General features: G+C 36.7%; 1 protein-coding gene across 1 annotated transcript; it reads right to left on the bottom strand.

The window, feature by feature from the left end:
* Positions 1-132: 132 nt before the first annotated feature.
* On the bottom strand, positions 133-6,809 carry LOC137393405 (oxidoreductase HTATIP2-like). Its single transcript, XM_068079949.1, has 5 exons — positions 6,660-6,809; positions 4,525-4,635; positions 2,861-2,998; positions 1,291-1,352; positions 133-1,077 (listed from the first exon to the last, which is right to left on the bottom strand). The coding sequence occupies exons 1-5, from the start codon at positions 6,807-6,809 to the stop codon at positions 846-848; spliced, it is 693 nt and encodes a 230-aa protein (XP_067936050.1). The 3' UTR covers positions 133-845.
* Between the last annotated feature and the right edge of the window lie 15,292 nt (positions 6,810-22,101).

The following is a 22,101-nucleotide window of genomic DNA, read 5'->3' as shown; positions in this document are numbered from 1 at the left end:
AAAATCTAACAATGATATAGAACTGGAGCTGCTATAGATGAGTGTACAGAGATTGAACCTTGCGTATAAAATCAAAATTACCTGCAGCACACAAAACAACCGGTAGGAACAAAAATCAGGATAATCAGCAGCAGTAATCAAGGGAACTATCACAGGTAACTGCTGGACTATAGATGCACATATTGTCACATCACGCGCCGATCAGAGACTTGGCTCACAAGACAAGTAGACCAATGGCATTTGGTTTTACAGCGTGCGACAAGCGGAAGGTACGTATTCTATCAGCAGTTGAAGAGGAATCCGAGTTGCTAGTAGGAGGGAAACATGATGTTAATTTCTAGTGAAAAAATTATGATAAGCAAATTCTGCAGCGGCTAGCCTTTGGTCCAGACTACGATCTCTTTTGCGAGCACCTACAGCGAGGTCATGTGCACAGATACAAAACATGAATATCAAGCATCACAAATTTTAAGAAAGTCGTGTAGGGAGATGACGAGGATGGCGGGAATGTGATAACCGTAGGTACCCTGTGATGTTCAAAATTCTGCTACATAAAAGCTGCAAAATATTTAGGAAACAAACACAGTGTTTGTTTCCAATCGCAAGCTTACATAAATTAGAATAATTTTGTCCTCGAAACCAATAAAAAACCTACAAAAACTTTAAAGAAGACTGGTGCATGGAAATGTGGTAGGAAAAGAACTGGCATGCTGAAGAAGAACTCAAGTAGCAAAGGGGTTGGGCATCTCTACTCGGCCCTTTTGGCAAAAGGTAATAGAATCAATACATAAACTAAAAAAATATATATATGGCACGATGAACCCTGCCTCCTCCCAAATGGCATCTTATATTCCTGGTTTTGATGTGGCCTTTCCTGCCTTGTCTAATTCAAAGATTTGTGCGTTGAACACGATCTCAGATGAAGCTGTTGGTGTGGTGTCACAATTAACAATCATAGCTCGTGAGAGGAGATCACAAGGCGTGACCACTGTCGCTGGGCTAATTAACTCTATTGGTTTGACTAAGCAGTAGAAAAACTTTTCACCAGCTCGAGCAGCATCACTTCGCTTCAGCATTCTAAAAAATGTCAAGGATAGAATTGATGACAGCTGACATGATTGGACAGAGCTTATTTTTAATAACTTGCCAAGTTATGAGGCACCTCTAACCATAATAACAACCCAAGTTCTGAGGCTAAGGCTAAATATATGTAAGAAGTAGCAACATTGAGAAGTTATCCCTTCAAAATACTCAAACTGAGGAGAAGGTAACTCTTCACAAACTACTAACCTAGGTCTGTATATAGATAACCTCTCAAACTGCATGTCAGCCAATGCGCTCTCTATTTGTCCCTAAAAAAGAGAAATGCATCTAAGACATACAAAATAGGAGGTTATATATAAAGAACAAATATCTAGGTAACTCCATGCAAGTGAGATATTAATGTGGCACAGTGTCCATGGAGCAATTATAAAACATTAAAGCACTTTATGCGAGTGATTATGGTCAATTATATTTTATAGGAAAATGCGCAATGAGAGACAGATTTCTACTAATTTAAGAACCGGCCCAGTTATTAGTTATTTACACCATTACTTAACCCTGTACTGCTACTAGTTACACTATTTCATAAATGAGTATTGCTGGCTACTAACTCATCTCATTATGTAAATGCAGTTGTGAGTAGGAAACCCTATGGAAGATATATTTCAGCTTCAAAGGACAATTGTCCTCAATGTGTTCACGAAGCGTTGTTGTGCAAGCAATGTTGCAATCTGAATTGAAAATCTGCACGTATACTGATTGAAAATAGAAGAAATCTGGGACAAAGCCGAGCTTACTGCTAGCATATTGAAGAAATATGCATGAGGGAAAATTTGATCCAATAAAATTATTAAAAAAGAAAAATCTGTTGCATGTACCTGGAGAAGAAACTAAACTTACGGTTTTAACCCTTTCGCAGGCGAGTTTTTTGGGCTATTTGAGACCTCATGAGCAAATTAATTGTTCAGAAATTGAATAAAAGAAAAAATCATTGGTACACTCTTATTTATGATATTGTATACGTGTATTATGTTTTTATGATACAGGTAAATACAAATACACATGTTTCAAGTCAATTCTTCATTTAACTGTTTCTCTAGCTATGGTGCTTTCGGAAGCATTTGCCCTTGCAGAGCCCTACACCGCAGTCTTGACACCGTGAGCTTATTCTTGTTCCTCTATAGCCTTGTGTTTGCCTATTGCATTTGGAGGACGCCATGACAGTAAAAGAAAGTTTTTTTGCATTCTATGAAAACATTCAGAAAGCAAGAACAAAAGCAGAAACAAGCTACAAACAGAATTCACAAATTTATTTAAATACGTTTCATTTCGGATTTTTCATTCATTTAGTATTGCAAAAGCGATCGATTTTTCTTTTCAAAACGGCTTATTTTTTGTTGCTAACTGAGACCAATCTACTGTAGTTTACTATTGGTAAAAAATTAAATAAAAAAAGCAATTAGCTAACCAGAAATCAATTTATAAAAAACGTTCATGTGGCGACATAATAATCGCTCTACCCACTAAAGTCAGTATCGCAAAACGACAAAAATGTCGCTACGCCTGCAAAAGGGTAAAGGAAAAATAGTAGCGATAAAGCGCAGGAATACCGGGTAGTAATGGTGTGTAGGAATAACTTGGGATAAGGCTTTGCTCACTACGCCTTAGGATAACACCTTGCTCACTACCCCTTGAGATAATGCGTAACGTAAGGATAGGGTGTAGTGAGAATGAGTCGAGATAACGCGTAGTGATAACGCGTAGAGTTAATGCGTGCTGGTAATGAATTTGTGTGGATATCACAATTGACACCAACCTTAACTTGAGGATAGAGAAAGCTGCTATTCGCATCAGCTCCTGCAGAAGAAACTAAATGGAAATGTTTGGTACCGCCTTCCTTACAGTTGAGGCCGATCTGATGGACGTAGTCATAGTCGACATGCCGAAAAGCTTCCTAAATAACAGAAATTAACATAGCAAGGCCACCTACTCTCCTCTCATCATAAGAATACCTACTAAGGTCACCTACTCTACCCTAACCATAAGAATACCTAGTAAGGTCACCTACCCTCCTCAAACTATAAGAATACATAGTAAGGTCACCTACCCTCCTCTAACCACAAGAATACCTAGTAAGGTCACCTACTCTCCTCAAACCATAAGAATACATAGTAAGGTCACCTATCCTCCTCTAACCTTAGGAATACATAGTAAGGTCACCTACCCTCCTCTAACCATAAGAGTACCTATCTCATCTAACCATAAGAGTACCTAGTAAGGCCACCTACCCTCCTCTAACCATAAGAATACCTAGTAAGGTCCCCCTACTCTCCTCTAACCATAAGGGTACCTAATATGGTCACCTACCTCCTCTAACCATAAAAATACCTAGTAAGGTCACCTACTTTCCTCTAACCATAAGAATAGATAGTAAGGTCCCCCACTCTCCTCTAACCATAAGAATACCTAGTAAGGTCACCTACTTTCCTCTAACCATAAGAATAGATAGTAAGGTCACCCACTCTCCTCTAACCATAAGAATACCTAGTAAGGTCACCTACTCTCCTCTAACGATAAGAATACATAGTAAGGTCACCTACCCTCCTCTAACCATAAGAATACCTAGTAAGGTCTCCCTACTCTCCTCTAACCATAAGAATACATAGTAAGGCCACCTACTCTCCCCTAACCATAAGAGTACCTAGTAAGGTCACTTAGTCTCCTCTAACCATAAAAATACCTAGTAAGGTCACTCACTCTCCTCTAACCATAAGAATACCTAGTAAGGTCACCTACTCTCCTCTAACCATAAGAGTACCTAGTAAGGTCACCCACTCTCCTCTAACCACAAGAGTACCTAGTAAGGTCCCCCTACTCTCCTCTAACCATAATAATACCTAGTAAGGTCGCCTACCTTCCTCTTATGATAAGAATAATGTACAGCTATTCAGTCAAGATTTAGCAGCCAGGGGCAACTACAACATTCACCTTAGTGAGGCTTTGTTTAGCCACACACCCAGACTGTTGGCACTGCAGGTTACGATTACCTTGATAATATTGCTAACACTGAAAGTTTGGCAACTGTTTTATCACACTAATGCTTGCTTGGGCACTATGATACATCACTCAGGGAGGGGCGTGACCTCCAGTGAGCAATGAGATAAGATGCAGCTTCTTCCATTCTCCTTTATTTCAGTTGCAATTTGTAAGTAGGCAAGTAGAATATCAGCCAATTAATTATTTATCCAAGGTTGTCTAACTAAACTAGTTTTGACATAAGATAGATTTATCACAGCTAAGGATATTTCCAGTGACTTTGTGACCTAGAAATGTGAATGCTTCAAATTAAACATCTTCTGTATAGATAGACTTTTGCATTGTTAGCCAGATCAATGAGAAAAGCTGCCTGAATGGCCACAACCTATGCATGTTAGGTTTATTATGCTGTGAGTTTTCTTAAGTAGATTGAAGAGCACTTACAGCTGAGCCAGCCTCTTTCCTCGTGGTCCCAAGACAGCAAAACCCAACATCAAAACCTGAAAACTCTCCTGCTAAATCTTTAAGTTTCTCATAGTCGATGACTCTCTGCTCCTAGAGATCAAAATAATGCACTGCATATAATGATGCCAGTCCATTGCAGGAAACTGAAGAAAGACTGTTGTGAGTGATCCAAGTATTTTCAAACCAGCTTCTACCATGCTATGAAGACTGGTGAAATTTGGGCTGAAACAACACTTGGATTTGTCTAATCTTGGTCCACTATTTGCTAGATAAAGAAGTCTGATAAACCGTCAGACGAATATGCTGTACCTAATACATTCCTATGGGGAATATAGTTTTAGATAAAATCAGCTGGCTTCATATTTTCAAGACAGTTAAAATGGAAATTTACAAAGTGGTAATTTTCATAACATACTAGATGTAATAAAAGTTCTTGCACAGAAAATTTCTTTTTATTTAGCATATACAACATTTACCACTGTAACTTTTAGACTTCATAAAATGATAAAGTCTTTTGTGCAGTTCAAATAAATTTAGAGAAAAAGTAAAATATCTGTTAAGGTGTTTAAATGTGACATGATTAGCAAATAACGGATAGATAGTGTGTTTTGCTACAATCAAAAATGATTTGGTACTGATACAATTGATACAAACAAAGAAAACAAAATAAAAATCATGAAAACATTGAATTAATAATAACACTAAGAACATAGAAGTGTGTGTATAAGAAGGTTACTGTTGCAGAAGAAGCTATCTGTCAAAACTTTGAATAAACGATACTGGTACCTCTCGATACTGGTACCTCTCGATACTGGTACCTCTCGATACTGGTACCTCTCGATACTGGTACCTCTCGATACTGGTACCTCTCGATACTGGTACCTCTCGATACTGGTACAAACGCAAAGAGCCGAAAAAAATAGAAATGTAATGGCACATTTGAAATTGAAATGGTACATTTGAAAACTACAAATTAAAAAAAATAGATAAGGGGTAAAGGTAAAAAATAAGCTTTTAAATGAATGCTAAAAATGAATGTAAAAGTTAATATTAAGTAAAAATAAAGACATATTTAGTGCAATCATGATAAGGATATTTAACAGCATTGAAAATGAAAATGGCTTAGCGTCGTGGTTACGAGCACTTGTTTGCAGACTTAGCGTCGTGGTTACGAGCACTTGATTAGCGTCGTGGTTACGAGCACTTGTTTGCAGACTCCTTAGCATCGTGGTTATGAGCACTTGTTTGCAGACTTAGCATCGTGGTTACGAGCACTTGATTAGCGTCGTGGTTACGAGCACTTGTTTGCAGACTCCTTAGCATCGTGGTTATGAGCACTTGTTTGCAGACTTAGCGTCGTGGTTACGAGCACTTGATTAGCGTCGTGGTTACGAGCACTTGTTTGCAGACTCCTTAGCATCGTGGTTATGAGCACTTGTTTGCAGACTTAGCGTCGTGGTTATGAGCACTTGTTTGCAGACTTAGCGCCGTGGTTACGAGCGCTTGTTTGCAGACTCCTTAGCGTCGTGGTTACGAGCACTTGTTTGCAGACTCCTTAGTGTCGTGGTTACGAGCACTTGTTTGCAGACTTAGTGTCGTGGTTACGAGCACTTGTTTGCAGACTCCCAATTTGAATGTCACAAGTTGAAATCCAGTGCCACGCGGGTTTTTCATCGCTAAATTTTAATCGCAATAACTACACACAGGGACAAAAGAGAAACAGACATGGAGATTTATATAGATAAACAAGTTGTATGAGAGCAAGAAATCACGAGTTTTAAACTTGATGGACTTTGAATCAAAGATAACTACATGTACATACATGTATGTGGTTAGTAATACACTTCTACTATTGATCAATTTAATTAGGAACAAAAATAACTAAAAACTTAAGATATTGTCTTATTTAATTGAGTTGAGGCCGGGTAAATTGAAATCTGAAAAAAAATCCTGAAATTTCATACTAAGAATGCTTTTTAAGACGATATCGGTGAGACTCATGAGATATACAGATACTACCGGAGCAGTAAGCAACAATAAAAGGAACTCCAAAACACCCGTGCATCTCTATGGAACTTACTCTAAGGACTTCTAAATATACTAAGCGTACTCACGAACTTTTGAAGTTCAGCATCATCATACTCCACCTTACGTCGTCCTATCAGAGTCACCCGCTCAAAGCGTTTGGATTTTGCTAGTTCTTTTACCAACTCTTTACCCGTAGCTCCCGTGTACCCAATAACAAACGCAGATTTTAGCGACATCGCTTCAGAAGCCTGAAACAATAATATTATGCTAGACTGTGGTGGATCCACCTAACTACAGACAAAAAGACAACATAAACGTGTGGCCAAGGCATGTACTTTATGCAAATCATCCATATATTACAGAGATACATGTAGCACTACATGTTATGAGCTTTGCTAATGATTCTCAAGTACCAGAAGAAATGTGCACCAACATTTCTTTTCATATAAAAAACATTCGCGTTCTGAAAAGTGATATATTCCATATTTAATTGCAATATTTTAGTATCACATTATTATTTCTTTGATACTGTTTCTATGTGCTTATGGTATGTGTAGCTGATACTTACTGTTGCATGCATGCGGTGTTTCAGATACTTACTGCTTCTATAAGTCTGTGATACGTATCTCTGATACGTACTGTTTCTATGAGTTTGTGGTATGTTTCTCTGATACCTACTGTTTCTATGTGTTTCTGGTGTCTCTGATACTTACTGTTTTAGCTCAAACTCAATTAGTGTAAACCCTAACTCATGTTGTAGCTGTAATTCTTGGCTCAATTCAGTTACAAAAACGTAACTAATTTATTGGTAACATGTACATAAACTTTAGCTAAACAATACTTAAAGAATAGAGAAAGCATAATATTATTATGCTTTATTAGTTATCTTGAGGTGTTGACTGATGTTCTAAAAAAAGAATCAAGGAGAATGACCCACTAGAAGCTGAGATATAGCCAGCCAAACACCGGTCTACCTAATAAAGAATCAGAGGAAAACCCTTCGAAAATCCCGAAAACTGTGACGTATAAAATCGACTTAATGTTCATGTGCCGGAGTTGTGCACCCTTACCGCCGTTACGTATAATGATTGTTTTGGCTACGAGATGTGAAAAGCTACTCGCGATAGTAAATAATTTACAGACTAGCTCTGGTTTCTCAGGAAAATCAAGCAAACATTATGTGGTAAAGGCATTTGCCCACAACCCCTCGACGTGATTTGTCAAAACAGAAGAGCATATTTTGACTATTGTGCTTCAAATTTTAACTCGATCTCCACGGATATGCTCCGAAGATCCTTTGTTCAACGAACGGCGCGTGTATAGTCTATATGCGACATCCGCGATTGCAAGTCGTTTAGAATAAGAAATGAGAATGTGAATTTTTGTTCATTCATCATTTTTCTATTGTGTATCTACCGCAGCATTTAGTTGATTTTCATGATTATCGTCACTATTAACAGACTGTAAGTTCACTACAGCCATAATCTTAAAAAGAATAACTTGACCGTGCTGCTCTTGCTGTAAAAAAAGAAAACGACAACTTTTGATTTGATTTTTCTATTGATCTATTATCTTATCTATGATTATTTTTTATGATTAATATTATAATCATAATGCATATTATACAAAATAATAATATAACTGCGTATAGAATAAATGATGTAACTAGTATAATTTGTAGAAATTGATAGCAGAATGTTGCGAAATAATAGATGCGTGTAATTATTTTATTCTAAAACTAATCTACACGTCAGAGGGACTGGTTCGAAATTCTCAGAGCAATGATTGTTAGGCCCAATTTGATTGTTCTATACTTCCAGGGATTAAACTAATTAAAACGCCGTGATTGTTATAGGAGAGCGCATTAGTTGGCTTAATTGACCAATGGCACACGAGTCGTTTCATACGTCATATATTGATGACTACCAAAAAACTTATGTTTTTTGGTAGACCTGTGTTTGGCTGGCTATATCTCAGCTTCTGGTTGGTCAATCTCCTTGATTCTTTTTTTAGAACATCAGTCAACACCTCAAGATAAATAATAAAGCATAAAAATATTATGCTTTCTCTATTCTTTAAGACCAAAATTTGCAAAGAAATGATGCGCACAGATTACCCAAGCTGATTTACTGTTATTAGGTACTTCAACATGTTTAAGTTCAACATAAATAAAATATTTTGCTTGAACTTTTTCTTTCACTTAGATCTTCACGAAAGCAGCATAGACCTTACAAAGGGCAATATGAAAATACCTATTCACTCTGACTTGGTAAACCAGTCAGCTGACTTGTCTACCCTTACTTAATTTTGAACTATTTCCTCATGTTGTACTCCATACATGCCTAATTATGCTAACTCTCATTATGTGATTACCTAAAAATCATCAACTTTCTCTGTTCATCCTTGCTAAGAGCTGGCATTAGAGCATTCCATAAGCGCTCACTTTTTCTTTTCAGAGTTTTTGCCTGCTATGGGTGTAATTTCTGAGCACATGTTCCTGTTTTTTGTTGCAAATATAAGGAATGAAGTAGTGATGACAGTTTCACCTGAATAGAGATTGATTCACAAACTGAATTGATTGTTCTGTATATGACGCTACAGAAGTTGAGTCATTACCAGATCATCAGACTGATATATACTGCATTTGCGGTATCTGCTTTATTGTCAGAGTTGGTTGAGTTGACCAGCACTGCAGCTAGTAAACTCTCGAGGGAAGGAGTAACTCTGCAGCTAGCTAGTTTTTAGGCAGATGCTACAAATGTATTTGCTACGCCTGAGCTGCAGTAAATTGTTAGAGTTACCACCTTTACCTTTGCAAGGGTAAGGCAAAGTTCCCTCATTTGTTAGTTTTTGCTATAAACACTCAGGCTTATCAGTTATTGTCGCAGCAAGTAGAAGGTACAGTTTAGTTTTCTACTGCAGATTGTAGCCAAACTGATTTATAAACTTGGAGATAACTGACAATCACCAATAGACCGGGTAAGCTGCAGAAAACAAAAGGCTTTTTTAGTAACTGAGAGTATCGTTAGGAGACACCCACCACATGATGAAACCTACCGAAATGATCTATGACTAGTGATGCAAAATAACAAAACATTTATCGCCACCTACCACCTTTTCGAGAATCTAACGCTTTTTAGTGGTTTATGGTGAATGCAAAACGCAGCATTTGACAAGTACTGTCTAAAATGGATTTTTCTCATTATGAACAGGCATTGTGAGTGATTTGCTTTACTAAAATTAGCTTTGCTTAAAACTGTATTTAAAATTTATCTCGCTAACTAAACGTTAAAAATTATTTTCGGACATAGTCGATCCAAGAAGAAACTGATCTAAAAATGTCAAAGCGACAATCTCAATAAATAAAAATGTATCTTTACATGCGAAAAAGAGAAACTACAGACAACTCAACACTTGCGATACAACCAAAGGGTTAAATGGTGATCAACTAAATCTAGTCTCAGTCTATGAGACATTTTTGCAATAAAAACATGATAAAATGCAGTTACTTGTGGTGAAGAACGTTGAAGTATATAAAAGTAATCTCAAAAACGCGTTCATGTAGGTAACGCCGAAAAGGGCAGAAGGGTCAAGGTTTGTTCTACGCAAGCCAGTCACAGAAGAGTTTGCTTCTCACTATTGCAAAGAGCTGACAAAGAGTGTACAACTCCCACTTCAAATAGACTACTGTTTTTAGAGTTATCCAACCCGACAATAGTAGGATACAGTCAAGTCTTAGCTTTCATTCAATTCAACTGCGCCAATAATTTTCTATTTTACCAACGAATATATGTACTCAAAGAATGAAGTAGTGATGACAGTTTAACCTGGATAGAGATTGATTCACAAACTGAGTTGATTCTCTGATCTTTTGCTCATTCTGTTCTGTATATGACGCAACAGAAGTTGAGTCATTACCAGATTATCAGACTGCTATATACTGCATTTGCGTGTATATCAGTCTGATGTACACGCAAATGCATGTATATCAGACATGCATCTGCGTAAAAGCATGACTAGTAAAATTATGTAACCTTGCTGAACTATGAGTGATGTGCTCAGTTTGATGAGATTCCAAATTCTTTGGAGATGATCTCAGAATATGAAAATAATAAATCTTTTTAAGAGATAACAACTCTATTTTTTGTAAAAAAATAAGATTAGTTTGTGGCAAAATTGCAATATATATGCTTGACAGCAAAATTTGCTAATATTACTTGAGTTTCTCGTCATATCTGAATAGCTTTGCAGTCGATTGGGGTAACATACCATCGCCGCGCAGTCTTTTTCTGTCAGCTTTTGTGAAGCTATGAATCCTTCAAGGTGATAAATCCTATAAGGCTTTATCACTGTCTGAAGTGCCACTGCTTTCATGTGAATAATAGTTATCCTCTTTCTCTCAGATCTTTGTAATGCTGTTTAGCTCTTTCTTGTATTTCCGGTGGCTAATTGGGAGGACCTTGCACTTCAGCCCCTACACTGCTTTACACTAGTTTTTGCAAATTTTTATGCTACTTGTCGCTCTTTGTTAGACTTTTTGTTATATACTTCTCATTGGCATAACTATATGTCATTGGTTGTAAGTATTGCACACCACTCATGTCATAGTACTGCTGCCCTGAATGTTGGTATTCTTTAGGCATGATGATCAACTTGGTAATTTTAGCGTTAAAATTCTGTTCTTAAAAATCAATAATTTGAGAACTATGACTAGTAAAATTATGTAACTAACTTTCTAACATTCCTCAATTTATTGCACAACTGTTTATTTTTCTTGTATATTAAAACTATTTGTCAAGGTTTATTGTAACCATTACTTATGCAAACACTACCCAACCTAATGAATGACACAGTAGGATACTGCCAGATCACAGGATAAGGAAAATAACCATGTTTATAATAATACAATCTTATATTATATGTGCATTTTACTGTAAATAACAACACTTGAAGACTGTGTTTATTCATAGCTAGTGAGCATTCTGATGGATGTTGGTTTCTTATAGTCATTTCATTTTGATGTCATTCCAAATGCTTGCGTATCTTTTCATTTTTGTATAAGTATTTTTAGTAACCGTTTATAGACTCAAGTGTGTTTATGTCTCATGATATATAAACTCACTGTTTCTCCTACTCAAGTAATGTGTTTATGTCTCATGATATATAAACTGACTGTTTCTCCTACTCAAGTGTGTTTATGTCTCATGATATATAAACTGACTGTTTCTCCTACTCAAGTGTGTTTATGTCTCATGATATATAAACTGACTGTTTCTCCTCTCCCTCCCCCTCACTTCTTCCAGAGCTCTTGCTAGGCGATCACCTTCGTTATAGTTCTACTATAATCTTACTGAATAGCTCTTGATAATTTATGAATGATATTGTTCTATTTGTATGTGTTGCTAATAATTAAATTATTGTGTGGAAAGGTCTTTTTCTCTTACTGCCTTATCTGGCTTAAAAGATAATCATGCTAAAGGGTAAACAACTCTATCATTCATAACATTGTCCCTGATATTCACACTGTTGGTTTGTCATTTGCATGTTGTCATCAAACTCGCTTTGCTTACGTTAGGCTCTTTCATCATTTGTTTACATAGTCCTGTTGTGACCTATTTTCCACTAGAATATAAAAATGTGTAAGTGCTACTGTCACCTATCTCCTACTCTAACATTATACATGTATAAGGTGTGTTTATGGAGCTGCTAGTTCTGTTTAGCTAGTCACTAGCTGTACTACCCGGTAGTGCATGAGTAATAAAAAAGTCTTCACACAGAAAATTGATTTGTATTTAACATGTAATAACATTTGCCATTCTAACTTTCAAACTACAAATCATAAGAAAAGTGTTTTGTGTGGTTGAAATAATCTAAAAGAAAATAAAAACAACTGTTAAGGTTTTCAAACTTTGTCAAACACCTGTAACTTTCAAACTTCGTATCATGAGGAAAATGTATTGCGCAGGTCAAATAAATTAAAAAAAATAAAACAACTATATAAAGGTTTAGATGTAAATGTGAACTAATTAGCAAGTACCTGGTAATAGCTCAATTAAGTCAGTTTTGCTACGATTACAATAAAAGATGACTCGGTAATGATACAATTAATACGAACTGAGAAAACACAATAAAATTCCTGAATATTTTGAATTAATAATAACAATTTGTGCATAGAAGTGTGTGTGTGTGTATAAAAAAGGTTACTGTTCCACCAGAAGCTATCTATCAAAACTTTGAATACAATGATACTGGTACCTCTCGATACCGGTACGAATGTGAAAATGAGATATCCGTACTGCCTTTTTCTGATCGAATGGAGAGATAATGTCGATGCTCTTCCTACAGAGACATCTTAATTGTCGGCGTGAAAAGAATTGGCCTTGACCCCAGACTCTCTTTCTCCCTATCTCTCCTTCCCTCTCTCTCCCACCCTCTTTCCTTCTCACTAAGGTGACTACAGTCAAGGGGACTAAGACTGTTTATGATTGTGACTTACGTATGATAGTAGCTCTCCAGTCAGCTCGGTTACAAGCAGTCTGCCATAAGTTTGTTTTGATCTGTCTCCATTTTAAATTTCTTTTAGCCTCATCTTTATAGTGGAGTCTAAGCCTTTCATGATTTTGCTTACCATCACATAGTTGTGAGTATAATTATAGTTGACATGAAAGACTGTCTTGTTCCATTCTGAATACCTGGCCCAACCATCGCAGATTTTTTTGACCAGATCTCAGCCATTAATGATAGGCCTGCCCGTATTAATATTTCCCACTTGATGTTCATGATGTCAGCATGAATGTAGACATCATGTCATGCTGACATGACATCATGCTGTCATGTCAGCATGATGACTATCAATGACAGTCATCATGTGGTAATGAAACGTGTCCCTCAAATGTTTCATCATCACAGCCTGTAGTTTCTCCACCTGGGCTCGATGAATCATCTAGGTCTCTGTGCCATATAAGAGGGTTGACAGAACCACTGGTTGATACACCTTACACTTCACCCTGACTGAGACACACTCGAATTTTAGTCTCAGCTAAAGCTTGCCAAAGCAGCACTGACTTTGCCCATCATTGCTTAGAGCTCCTTTCCTATTCCTATCATAGATAGAGTGCTTTCAAAGTAGGTAAAGTGTGTGGCTTTAACCGGTGGTTCTTGGTTGATGAAGATGCTTTTGGCTTCAGGAGGTCAAAGTAGATGTTTGATTCGTTGGTACATTCACTCTGTTTTTTTATATTAATCTTCAAGTTAACCAGAGAAGCAGCTCTGACAAATTTGTACAGGAGTAGCTGGATGTCAGTGGCAAAATGAGGAACCAATGCACAGTCATCAGCAAGTGGAATCTCTGGAGCAAGCTGTTTGGTTGTACGAGATCTAGCTTTGAAATGGGAGACGTTGAAAAGATCTGCATTGTCTTGTCTGTATGTACACCGGCTAATGTACATCCTTGAAGGATACATGAAGCATAGCAGCCAGATAGTTGGAAAACGATGTGGGAGCTAGGACAGCCCTGCTTGACTCCATTTGTTACTGCAAACTCATTTGACGAGTCTTTGCCTTGAACCACTCGTGCCTGCATCTTTATTATGTGCTTTGATCAGGTTGGTTACTGTCACAGCATATCCCGATTTTTGTAGCACACTCCAGAGCTCATCTCGTGAAACAGTGTCAAAGGCTTTTGCATACTCTATGAATACTGTGTAAGGCTCCAAATTTTGTTAAGTTTATTTCTTCTGGATTTGATAAAGATTGCCAACTATGTCTATGGGGCTTCGGTTTCTTCGAAACTTCGTATTTCAATAATATTTTTGTGTAATTGCTTTTAAATACATACTAGATTTTAACCGCACTCTTAGGTTGCAAGAATAGATAGAAATGAACATTATATTTATATATAATTATCACCTGATGCTATTTAATTATATTAAAATTGCGGTGTTTTTAAAAGTTGACTTGCAACAAAATTCAAATTACAGTTATTTAGTGTCAAAAGATTCGCCATGTCTTACTCTGCTTGTGTTGTAGGTGCAAAATATGTGGAAATGTGATTACAAGCTTTTAAAAGCTCCAATCTACGGCGTTTTCGCGATGGCTGCAATTAACTGTTAGTTTTTGAGCTTTTAAGAGCTTGTAATCCCATTTCCACATATTTTGCACCTACAACACAGCAGAGTAAGACATGGTGAATATTTTGATACTAAATAACTGTAATGTGAATTTTGATGCAAGTCAACCTTTAAGCTAAATATCTCAAAAATTTATGTTTGCAATCCTTATTCATGGAAGCCAGCCTGTCCTGAGAGGTTTTTGAAAAATGACTTTCGAGAATAGTTTTTTCCAGAAAGTTTTTTTACATAAAAAAATTATCGGTAGAGAAAATCATTTGGTATAAATTTAAAGATCTGTTACAGTTGCCAGTTTCTGTACTCGTTTAATCCTTGTTGTCTTTGTCTCCCATGCGCAGAAGATTTACATATGTATGTCATGAAGCAACAAGCTACACGCTAGACCCTTGACTACACACTAACAACAAAGAATACTGCTCAGTAAATATTGTCAGAGCTAGTTTTATGTTTACTTTAAAATTTGAGGTGTTTATCGGTGAGAAAAACTGAAGCTCTCTCGACTTCAGCTATATGAAGCGCTTGGAAAAGCTCTAAGTGTTACAACAACCCTGAGGAGCTTACTGCTAGTGTTGGTTTTTGTTGGCTTTGTAAAACTCAAGTGTTAGTAATCTATCGGTGACAGTTCATCAATGATATAACTCAAACAAGTACAGTCAGCCATATTAGTCAAGGTTTTTATTATTTAACACAGCTAGCTAACTTTAACATATGCAAACTAACCTTCCTCGTAATTAGTCTGCAGCACCGACACAACTGTTAATTATGTGTCACAAATTCAGGGCTTAACTCTGCATGTAAGGTACATATAGATGAGTGTGCAGTTTTATTATTATTCACCATTGTTGTTATTTCTGATAATTTTATTGTGTGTGGACATATAGTAAACCATGCTATATGCCCAGGGTTGATACTCCTCCAAAAGGCCCATTAGGCTCAGCCCAAAATCACGTTGTAGGGGGGGGGGGGAGTTTCCAGACCATGGGGCACTGTCAGTGAATTTGCTATTTCAGGGAGGCCCAAATAAAATTTACTAAGTTTTGCTGAACAATTTCTTTCATTGATTGGCCTGATTAGGTTTTCCACTAGATACATGGGGGATATATATGCTATAGGCCTAGTGGAAATTATTTTTATAGTCTCTGAATCATATTGGATGTTTAGCGGGCGTGGAACCTGGGCGCCCCCTAGGGAACTCCCGGTGTTTAGGGGGGTGTATTTTAAATTGACCAACCAGGTGATTGGGGGTACAATATCCAAGTCTGGGCCTAGCCAGGTGGGTGTTTCTTTCAGAGTATCAACCCTGGAGCTATAGGCTCCTATATATATATATAATATATATAATATATATATAATACATATATATAGCATGCCTTGATGTGACTACTGCATGCTTTGTTTGATCACGTTCTGTGCATGAGAACTGCCTGACTCATGCATTTCTCATGATCGCGTAATTGATGTAGAATGTGCATGTTCAATCAGTTTTCTTGAAGTTTTTGTTTTTGCATGCAGACAGTGCCTTGCAGTAACAAACAATCCTATTGCAGAAATTGTTCAACCAGATTACTTAAAATTATGCGAGACACTATATTAGTTGTACTTCATCGACATTATTAATCTTATCGACCTGGTGACAATACATTACATTACTTGCGTCACGCATCTTGTTATATTTCCGATCCTAGCTATTTCTTAACTTTGTAGATTATTCTGTGCCATCAGCATGCTTCCAGGCTTTAATAGCTGTATAAAGATTGGTGCGGTCCAATAAAAAATGTCTTTACAGTACAGCAGTCAATGCAAGTGTTAGTCTATAAGAGTTCGTCTTAAAAAGAGTGTGTCATCATCCAAAAACTTCACCAATTTCCTTGGTGATATCATTACTATTTATAAACAAAAGACCAAGTAAATGGTTGCAAATAATCAAAGTAGATCAATTCACAAATGCCTGTCTATTATATTATTAATATAATAACTGTCAGACTATTTACAGCAGTGTCAGACTATTTACAGCAGATCTTAACTATATACAATATAACTTAATATACAGATAAACCAGGTAATTCAGACAATGCTGCATTAAATACAATGCATTCAACTTGGATTATTTTAGGCAGTACTTGCAACCAATTTCATTACAATTACCTGACAGAACTATTAATTATACATAAATAGAAAAAAGGTGCACTAGAGTATTACTCAAACTTGCAGGCTCCAAGTATACACTAAAAATGATTCGATAATTGCTAGCCGTAGACTATAAGAGAAGACATGTAAAAAGGTTTCTTCGAATGTTCATCAAGAAAGTTCTGTTGTTCTGTTTACTTACTTAGCAAATGGTTGTGGGGTTTTACTTCATACTAACCTCAGTGATGAGCAAGTTACAATCGATAACGCTCAGATGGCTGTAAGAAGTGATTTCTTATGGAAGAGGAAAACTCCCAGTCCAATGACTTTCTTAAAAGGTCTAGAATTACTTCCAGCTTTCTTGAGCAAAAACTGCGGGCTCTTACTGAATTACTTACTCTAATTACAACCAACAAGGCTAGAGGATACACTGATCAGGCTATCTATTAGGCTCTGACTGAAACTGACTTTGAACTAGAGACAGAATAGAAGCCAGTCCTTTTCTAATCTTAAACCTCCTTTAGCCTTGTAACTGCTCAATAAACCAGACTATAAGCTGCAGGTGAAACTATTGAAATAGATTATACCTTGTGAGTAGCTACTTTGTTCTGCTTGACTTCTGTCAGAATATTAAATGATACATATAATCACACAAAGAACAAGTAAGAAATCAAAAAATTCCCTGGCATCCAAGTACCTGATGAGGGTGTCCAACTTGAAGAAAAAAAATTCATAGCCATCAAAATGAGAACATCAAGCAGTCAGATAACCTGCAGTTATGATTCTTACACAGCATATCTGATGCCATAAAAGGTGGATGACATGGAGCCTGAGTGAATATCACTACTTGCAGTTAAATTTCCTGTAAGGCAAATGTTTATTCTAAGTATTCAAGCCACATGTGATAAGGAAAACTTGAAGGCCCTCAATAAAACAGTAATAAGATAAAAGCATTTCCTCCAGCTAATGTATAAAAAAGGGCATGCTTTTTGCCTTCTTTGTTCTCCATACAATACACTAATAATTACGGTGCATTACATTAACCTCAGAATGAGTAGAGCAGAATTATGCAGATGCACAGCCCTAACCATCTAATATTGGTTGAACACTCCTTAGAGTGAAGAGAACCAAAGGTGTTACCGTGTTTCCATTAGATTAGACCTAGCCCTAGTATGGCATTTCTTGTCTCAATATTGCGGTTATTGATACCACACAGCATGTGACTACAAGTATGAGCTGCAACTGTTTACATGAATAATATAACTATAAATAATTCGGTGATGCTGGAGATAAAGAAGGAAAGAGAGAGAGAGAAAGAAGGTGAAAGAGAGAGGAGAGAGAGAGAGAGAAAGAGAGAGGGAGAGAAAGAGAGAGAGGGGGAGAGAGAGGGAGGGAGCGGAGAGAGACAAACAAAAGAGAAAAAGAGAGAGCAGACGGCTGCAAAGATTCTCATATTTGGTTGAGACAATCATCAAGACAGGAATGTGCATCACAAACGAGAACTTGCAGGGTACCACTTTGGACAATCAGCAAAGAGCAGCAGTGTCATGTTCAGGAAGGCAGCAGTGTCATGTCCAGAGGGGCAGCAGCGTCATGTTTAGAGGGGCAGCATATGGTGCACTAAAGTAAGAAGCAATTTAGAGATATTATCAAGAAGCACAGCAAACAAACATAGATGCAAATGAATCAGCAGTACTTGTCAAACAAGAGTGATGTTCCAGATATTGACCGAATAAATACCATTACATGGCTGCTGGGAGTCATTGATTAGTCAAACAGAAGAGACGTTGTAGTCAAATATGGAATCCTTATGCTAAAGTAAACTTGAAAAGTAATTTGGTAGTTGTAGATTTTGGTATGTTAAATGAATGAGCTCTGAGTAACTAGTTGAAGAAGTATCAATGTATCCATCATACGTGTGTATGAGCAGCTATGACAAATGAACAATTCACGATATTAAAAGTTGCTATCTCTTTCAATTTTATATTAAAAACTTCTAAATTTTTCGGTAAAAACTCTAAACAAACTAAAGCATATCTTACCAGTAACGCTCAGAAAATTATATACGAAGTTATCTGCTCTTCTATTGCATTGCATGCGCTTGATCTAGAACAGCTAAAGAACATGAATTTTTAACCAGAAAACTTACGAGAATATAGAAAAATGGTAATATGATGCGTTTTGTTGCAATTTAAGATTCAAATTTGCAAAGCCACGTTTTCTAAGCAACCAGTTCGTTTGGTGCATAAATTCTGGTAAAGCTCTAAATTAGCTAATTACATGACATAATTTCTACAGCAGATGTTAGGCTGTATGGGTTAGCATTCTGATAGAGAGAGTTAAACATGATATATAGTAAGTAGAAAGTGTATTTCTTCTTCTTAGGCAGCAAGAGAGCTGACTAACCGCATACTTTTGGGGAGTTTGCTGCTGCGTATGCGTTGATACACGCAATTTATAGGTATCAAGGTTGACTAATAACATTATGTACGCTACAATGTCAATTCAGTCTGAGATCTGCTTAGTATGCTAAGCCTTTGTATGCTGAATCAAACATTCTAATGAGGATTCACTGTAACTCATTTAACTCATTCCGCATGCTAAAAGAAAGATTGGATAACTCTTTAATAAATACTGCCGATAATTATACACAGCAATAAAGCAAATACAGTATATAAAATGAATGTAAAAAAATTAATAAAAGCAATCGATAATAAGAGATTTTCTATTGTTATTTTACCTTGGAAACACTTAAAAGACACGCGAATGGAAGTTTAGACTACAAGAGAGGAATGGAGCTGAGGTAGTGGTGATCATAGGAGCAGCATCATAACTTACCTTCACTTTGACTAGAGGAAGTTTAATCTTGCGTATTTCTTATCACTCCTTTTATTGTTACGCTTTATCTTCAGTTTTTACATTCAGCATCTTCATTCTTTACTTACGAAAGCGTGATACTTGAAAAAACATGGAGCACCATAGGTTGGAAGTTTCTATGACTGTAAGATGACGTTTGCTTGAATTGTATATCATGGATTATGTCAAAACATTCATATGTCAATCGTGCGTTACAGCGCCACTCGGCATACACCGTGCATGAGTACTCTGAATTGAGTCCCAGCAGTAGCTGGCAGGACCATAAGGTGCTCCTTAAACTTAGTGAGCCCCCTTGACAACTAGTAACTATGCTAATTCTGAGTGTGAGTTGCATAAGAGATCATTCACACAGATATGCTTTAATGAGATGTAGAGTATTGATAGCGTGTTTGTGTGAGAACGAACGAACGCTGACTATTAGAAATGCTGCTATACATACTGATACCGATGTAAAGGCCTTTGGTTACCTAAAACCTGAGAGAACTTTATTAGATTAGTCAATGCTCGCCAAGATGAACTAGGTACTAAACTACATATTGGTTCATAAGTAAACTATAACCCATGTAATGATATGACATGTCCTCGGTTTGGTTTTCGCTAGATTCTGTGGATTTATGACACTAGAATAACAGAGACAGTCTGCAAGCTCATTTCATCATCGTCGATGTCCATTAACTCAAGTCTAGTGAAATCAAATCTGTTCTCAAACATACCCAATTGTTATATTCAATCCATTGACAGAGAAAACTTTAATACTGTATTAAGGATATTTTAGTCAGTTTTTTGTCTATCAGAGAATTAATAACTTCCTAGTTTCCTCTCTGCCACAGTAAATACTTTAGATGAAGGTAAACAGATGTATAATTTCTGTCGCATCGGCCATCTCAATGTTTGAGTAAATATGAATGTGTTTTCCGTTTTTTATCCAATTTGTATTTAATTTGTATTTAATTTGCATTTGATCTTTTGAGTGACATCACAACTTCTGACTTACCAACTCTCGTCTGTCACAGCTTTGAAAGATGAGGGTAAAAAGAGAGGGAGAGAGGAGAAATGGAGAGAGAGGAGAAGAGGGGGAAGCAAGGTGGAGAGAGAGGGAGAAAGAGAGGGAGAAAGAGAGGGAGAAAGAGAGGGAGAGAGAGAGGGAGAAAGAGAGGGAGATCAGGGGAGAGAGAGGGAGAAAGAGAGGGAGATCAGGGGAAAGAGAGGGAGAAAGAGAGGGAGAAAGAGAGGGAGAAAGAGAGGGAGATCAGGGGAAAGAGAGAGGTCCATTTTCTCACAGTATTAGCTATCGGTATACATTCATCTGTAAATGGCTTTTTTCCAAATTGTCATTTTGAGAGAAAGGTTAAAGGTTAAAAAAGAAGGAAAGCAGAACAATCCTATCAATATAACTTTACTTCCGTTGCTTGTTTTATAAATTTAGTTAGATTTTTTTGCACAAAGGATTTGTGACAGTTCCTGGACATCACTATTTACTACTTATAACTTTTAGTTTCTCATCTCTCTAAAACTCATGAACCTACAAAAACCTTTAGCGGATAATATATTTATACTTCCTGCAACCACAGCACTTACAACATTCTTATCACTTGTAAAACAATATGAGCCATAATTGTTTTTTACCAGATATGTACTAGACCTAGAAAGGCTGTTCATAACTTCCTGTATTTATATATTGCTATTTCTTTTCTCTACGTTTTTATCTCTGTAAAGCTCATTAAAATAACTTTGACATGTTTCAAAAATTTTTTTTTGCTGTAATTACAATTTTTTATCATCTCTGATTTAAGTGTATGTACTGTATCAACTAAAATACAGATTAAACACGTAATCTGACCGTCGGGTTCATATACATGTAGCCTAATAGAGATTAAGAGATACACCCATAACGAGACAGAGAGATATAAAGAAAATAAGTTCAAAGCACAACTTATACAGTTAGATTATAATTCTATAATCAATCAATCAAGTTGGTGTTACTATATAACTGCAAATACAAAACTTTTTCACACAGATAAAAAGTATCATTACATTTACAATGTTCTTCATGAGGATTTACAAGTCAACAAGATTCTGACTGTATGCCAACATTTAAATAGGACCAGGCCAGCGGTCTTGTAGCAGTACAATTCTAGCACCATCACGTCCAATGATCTCTACTCATGTTCCCTCATCTGTGGATACCACATCGAGTACTTTCAATCATCGTGGGCGGCGGCAATGGTCCCCTTTCTTGGTCCCTTTTATTATTTTATTGTTTGGTGCTTCAAAGATGTAATACTGTGGTTGTTGGTGGATGTGAAAATAAATAATGCGTTAATCTAATTTTTATTTAATTCTATATCTTCTCTCACTACCCTCTATATCTTCTCTCACTACCCAGAGAGTTTCA

Source organism: Watersipora subatra, chromosome 4 (assembly GCF_963576615.1).
Source record: "Watersipora subatra chromosome 4, tzWatSuba1.1, whole genome shotgun sequence".
In the NCBI taxonomy this organism is placed as follows: Eukaryota; Metazoa; Bryozoa; class Gymnolaemata; order Cheilostomatida; family Watersiporidae; genus Watersipora; species Watersipora subatra.
The sequence above is the reverse complement of the archived record's forward strand: the minus strand, read 5'-3'. Positions and strand labels throughout refer to the sequence as shown.

Bases quoted from the DNA above. Each gene is read 5' to 3' on its own strand.
- LOC137393405 (XM_068079949.1), bottom strand. From the start codon at position 6,809: ATGTCGCTAAAATCTGCGTTTGTTATTGGGTACACGGGAGCTACGGGT. The intron at 1,353-2,860 runs GTTGGTGTCAAT...TCTCTTTTTTAG, and splicing joins TTCTCTATCCTCAAGTTAAG to GGACAAATAGAGAGCGCATT. The intron at 1,078-1,290 runs GTTAGTAGTTTG...GACATTTTTTAG, and splicing joins TTATCTATATACAGACCTAG to AATGCTGAAGCGAAGTGATG.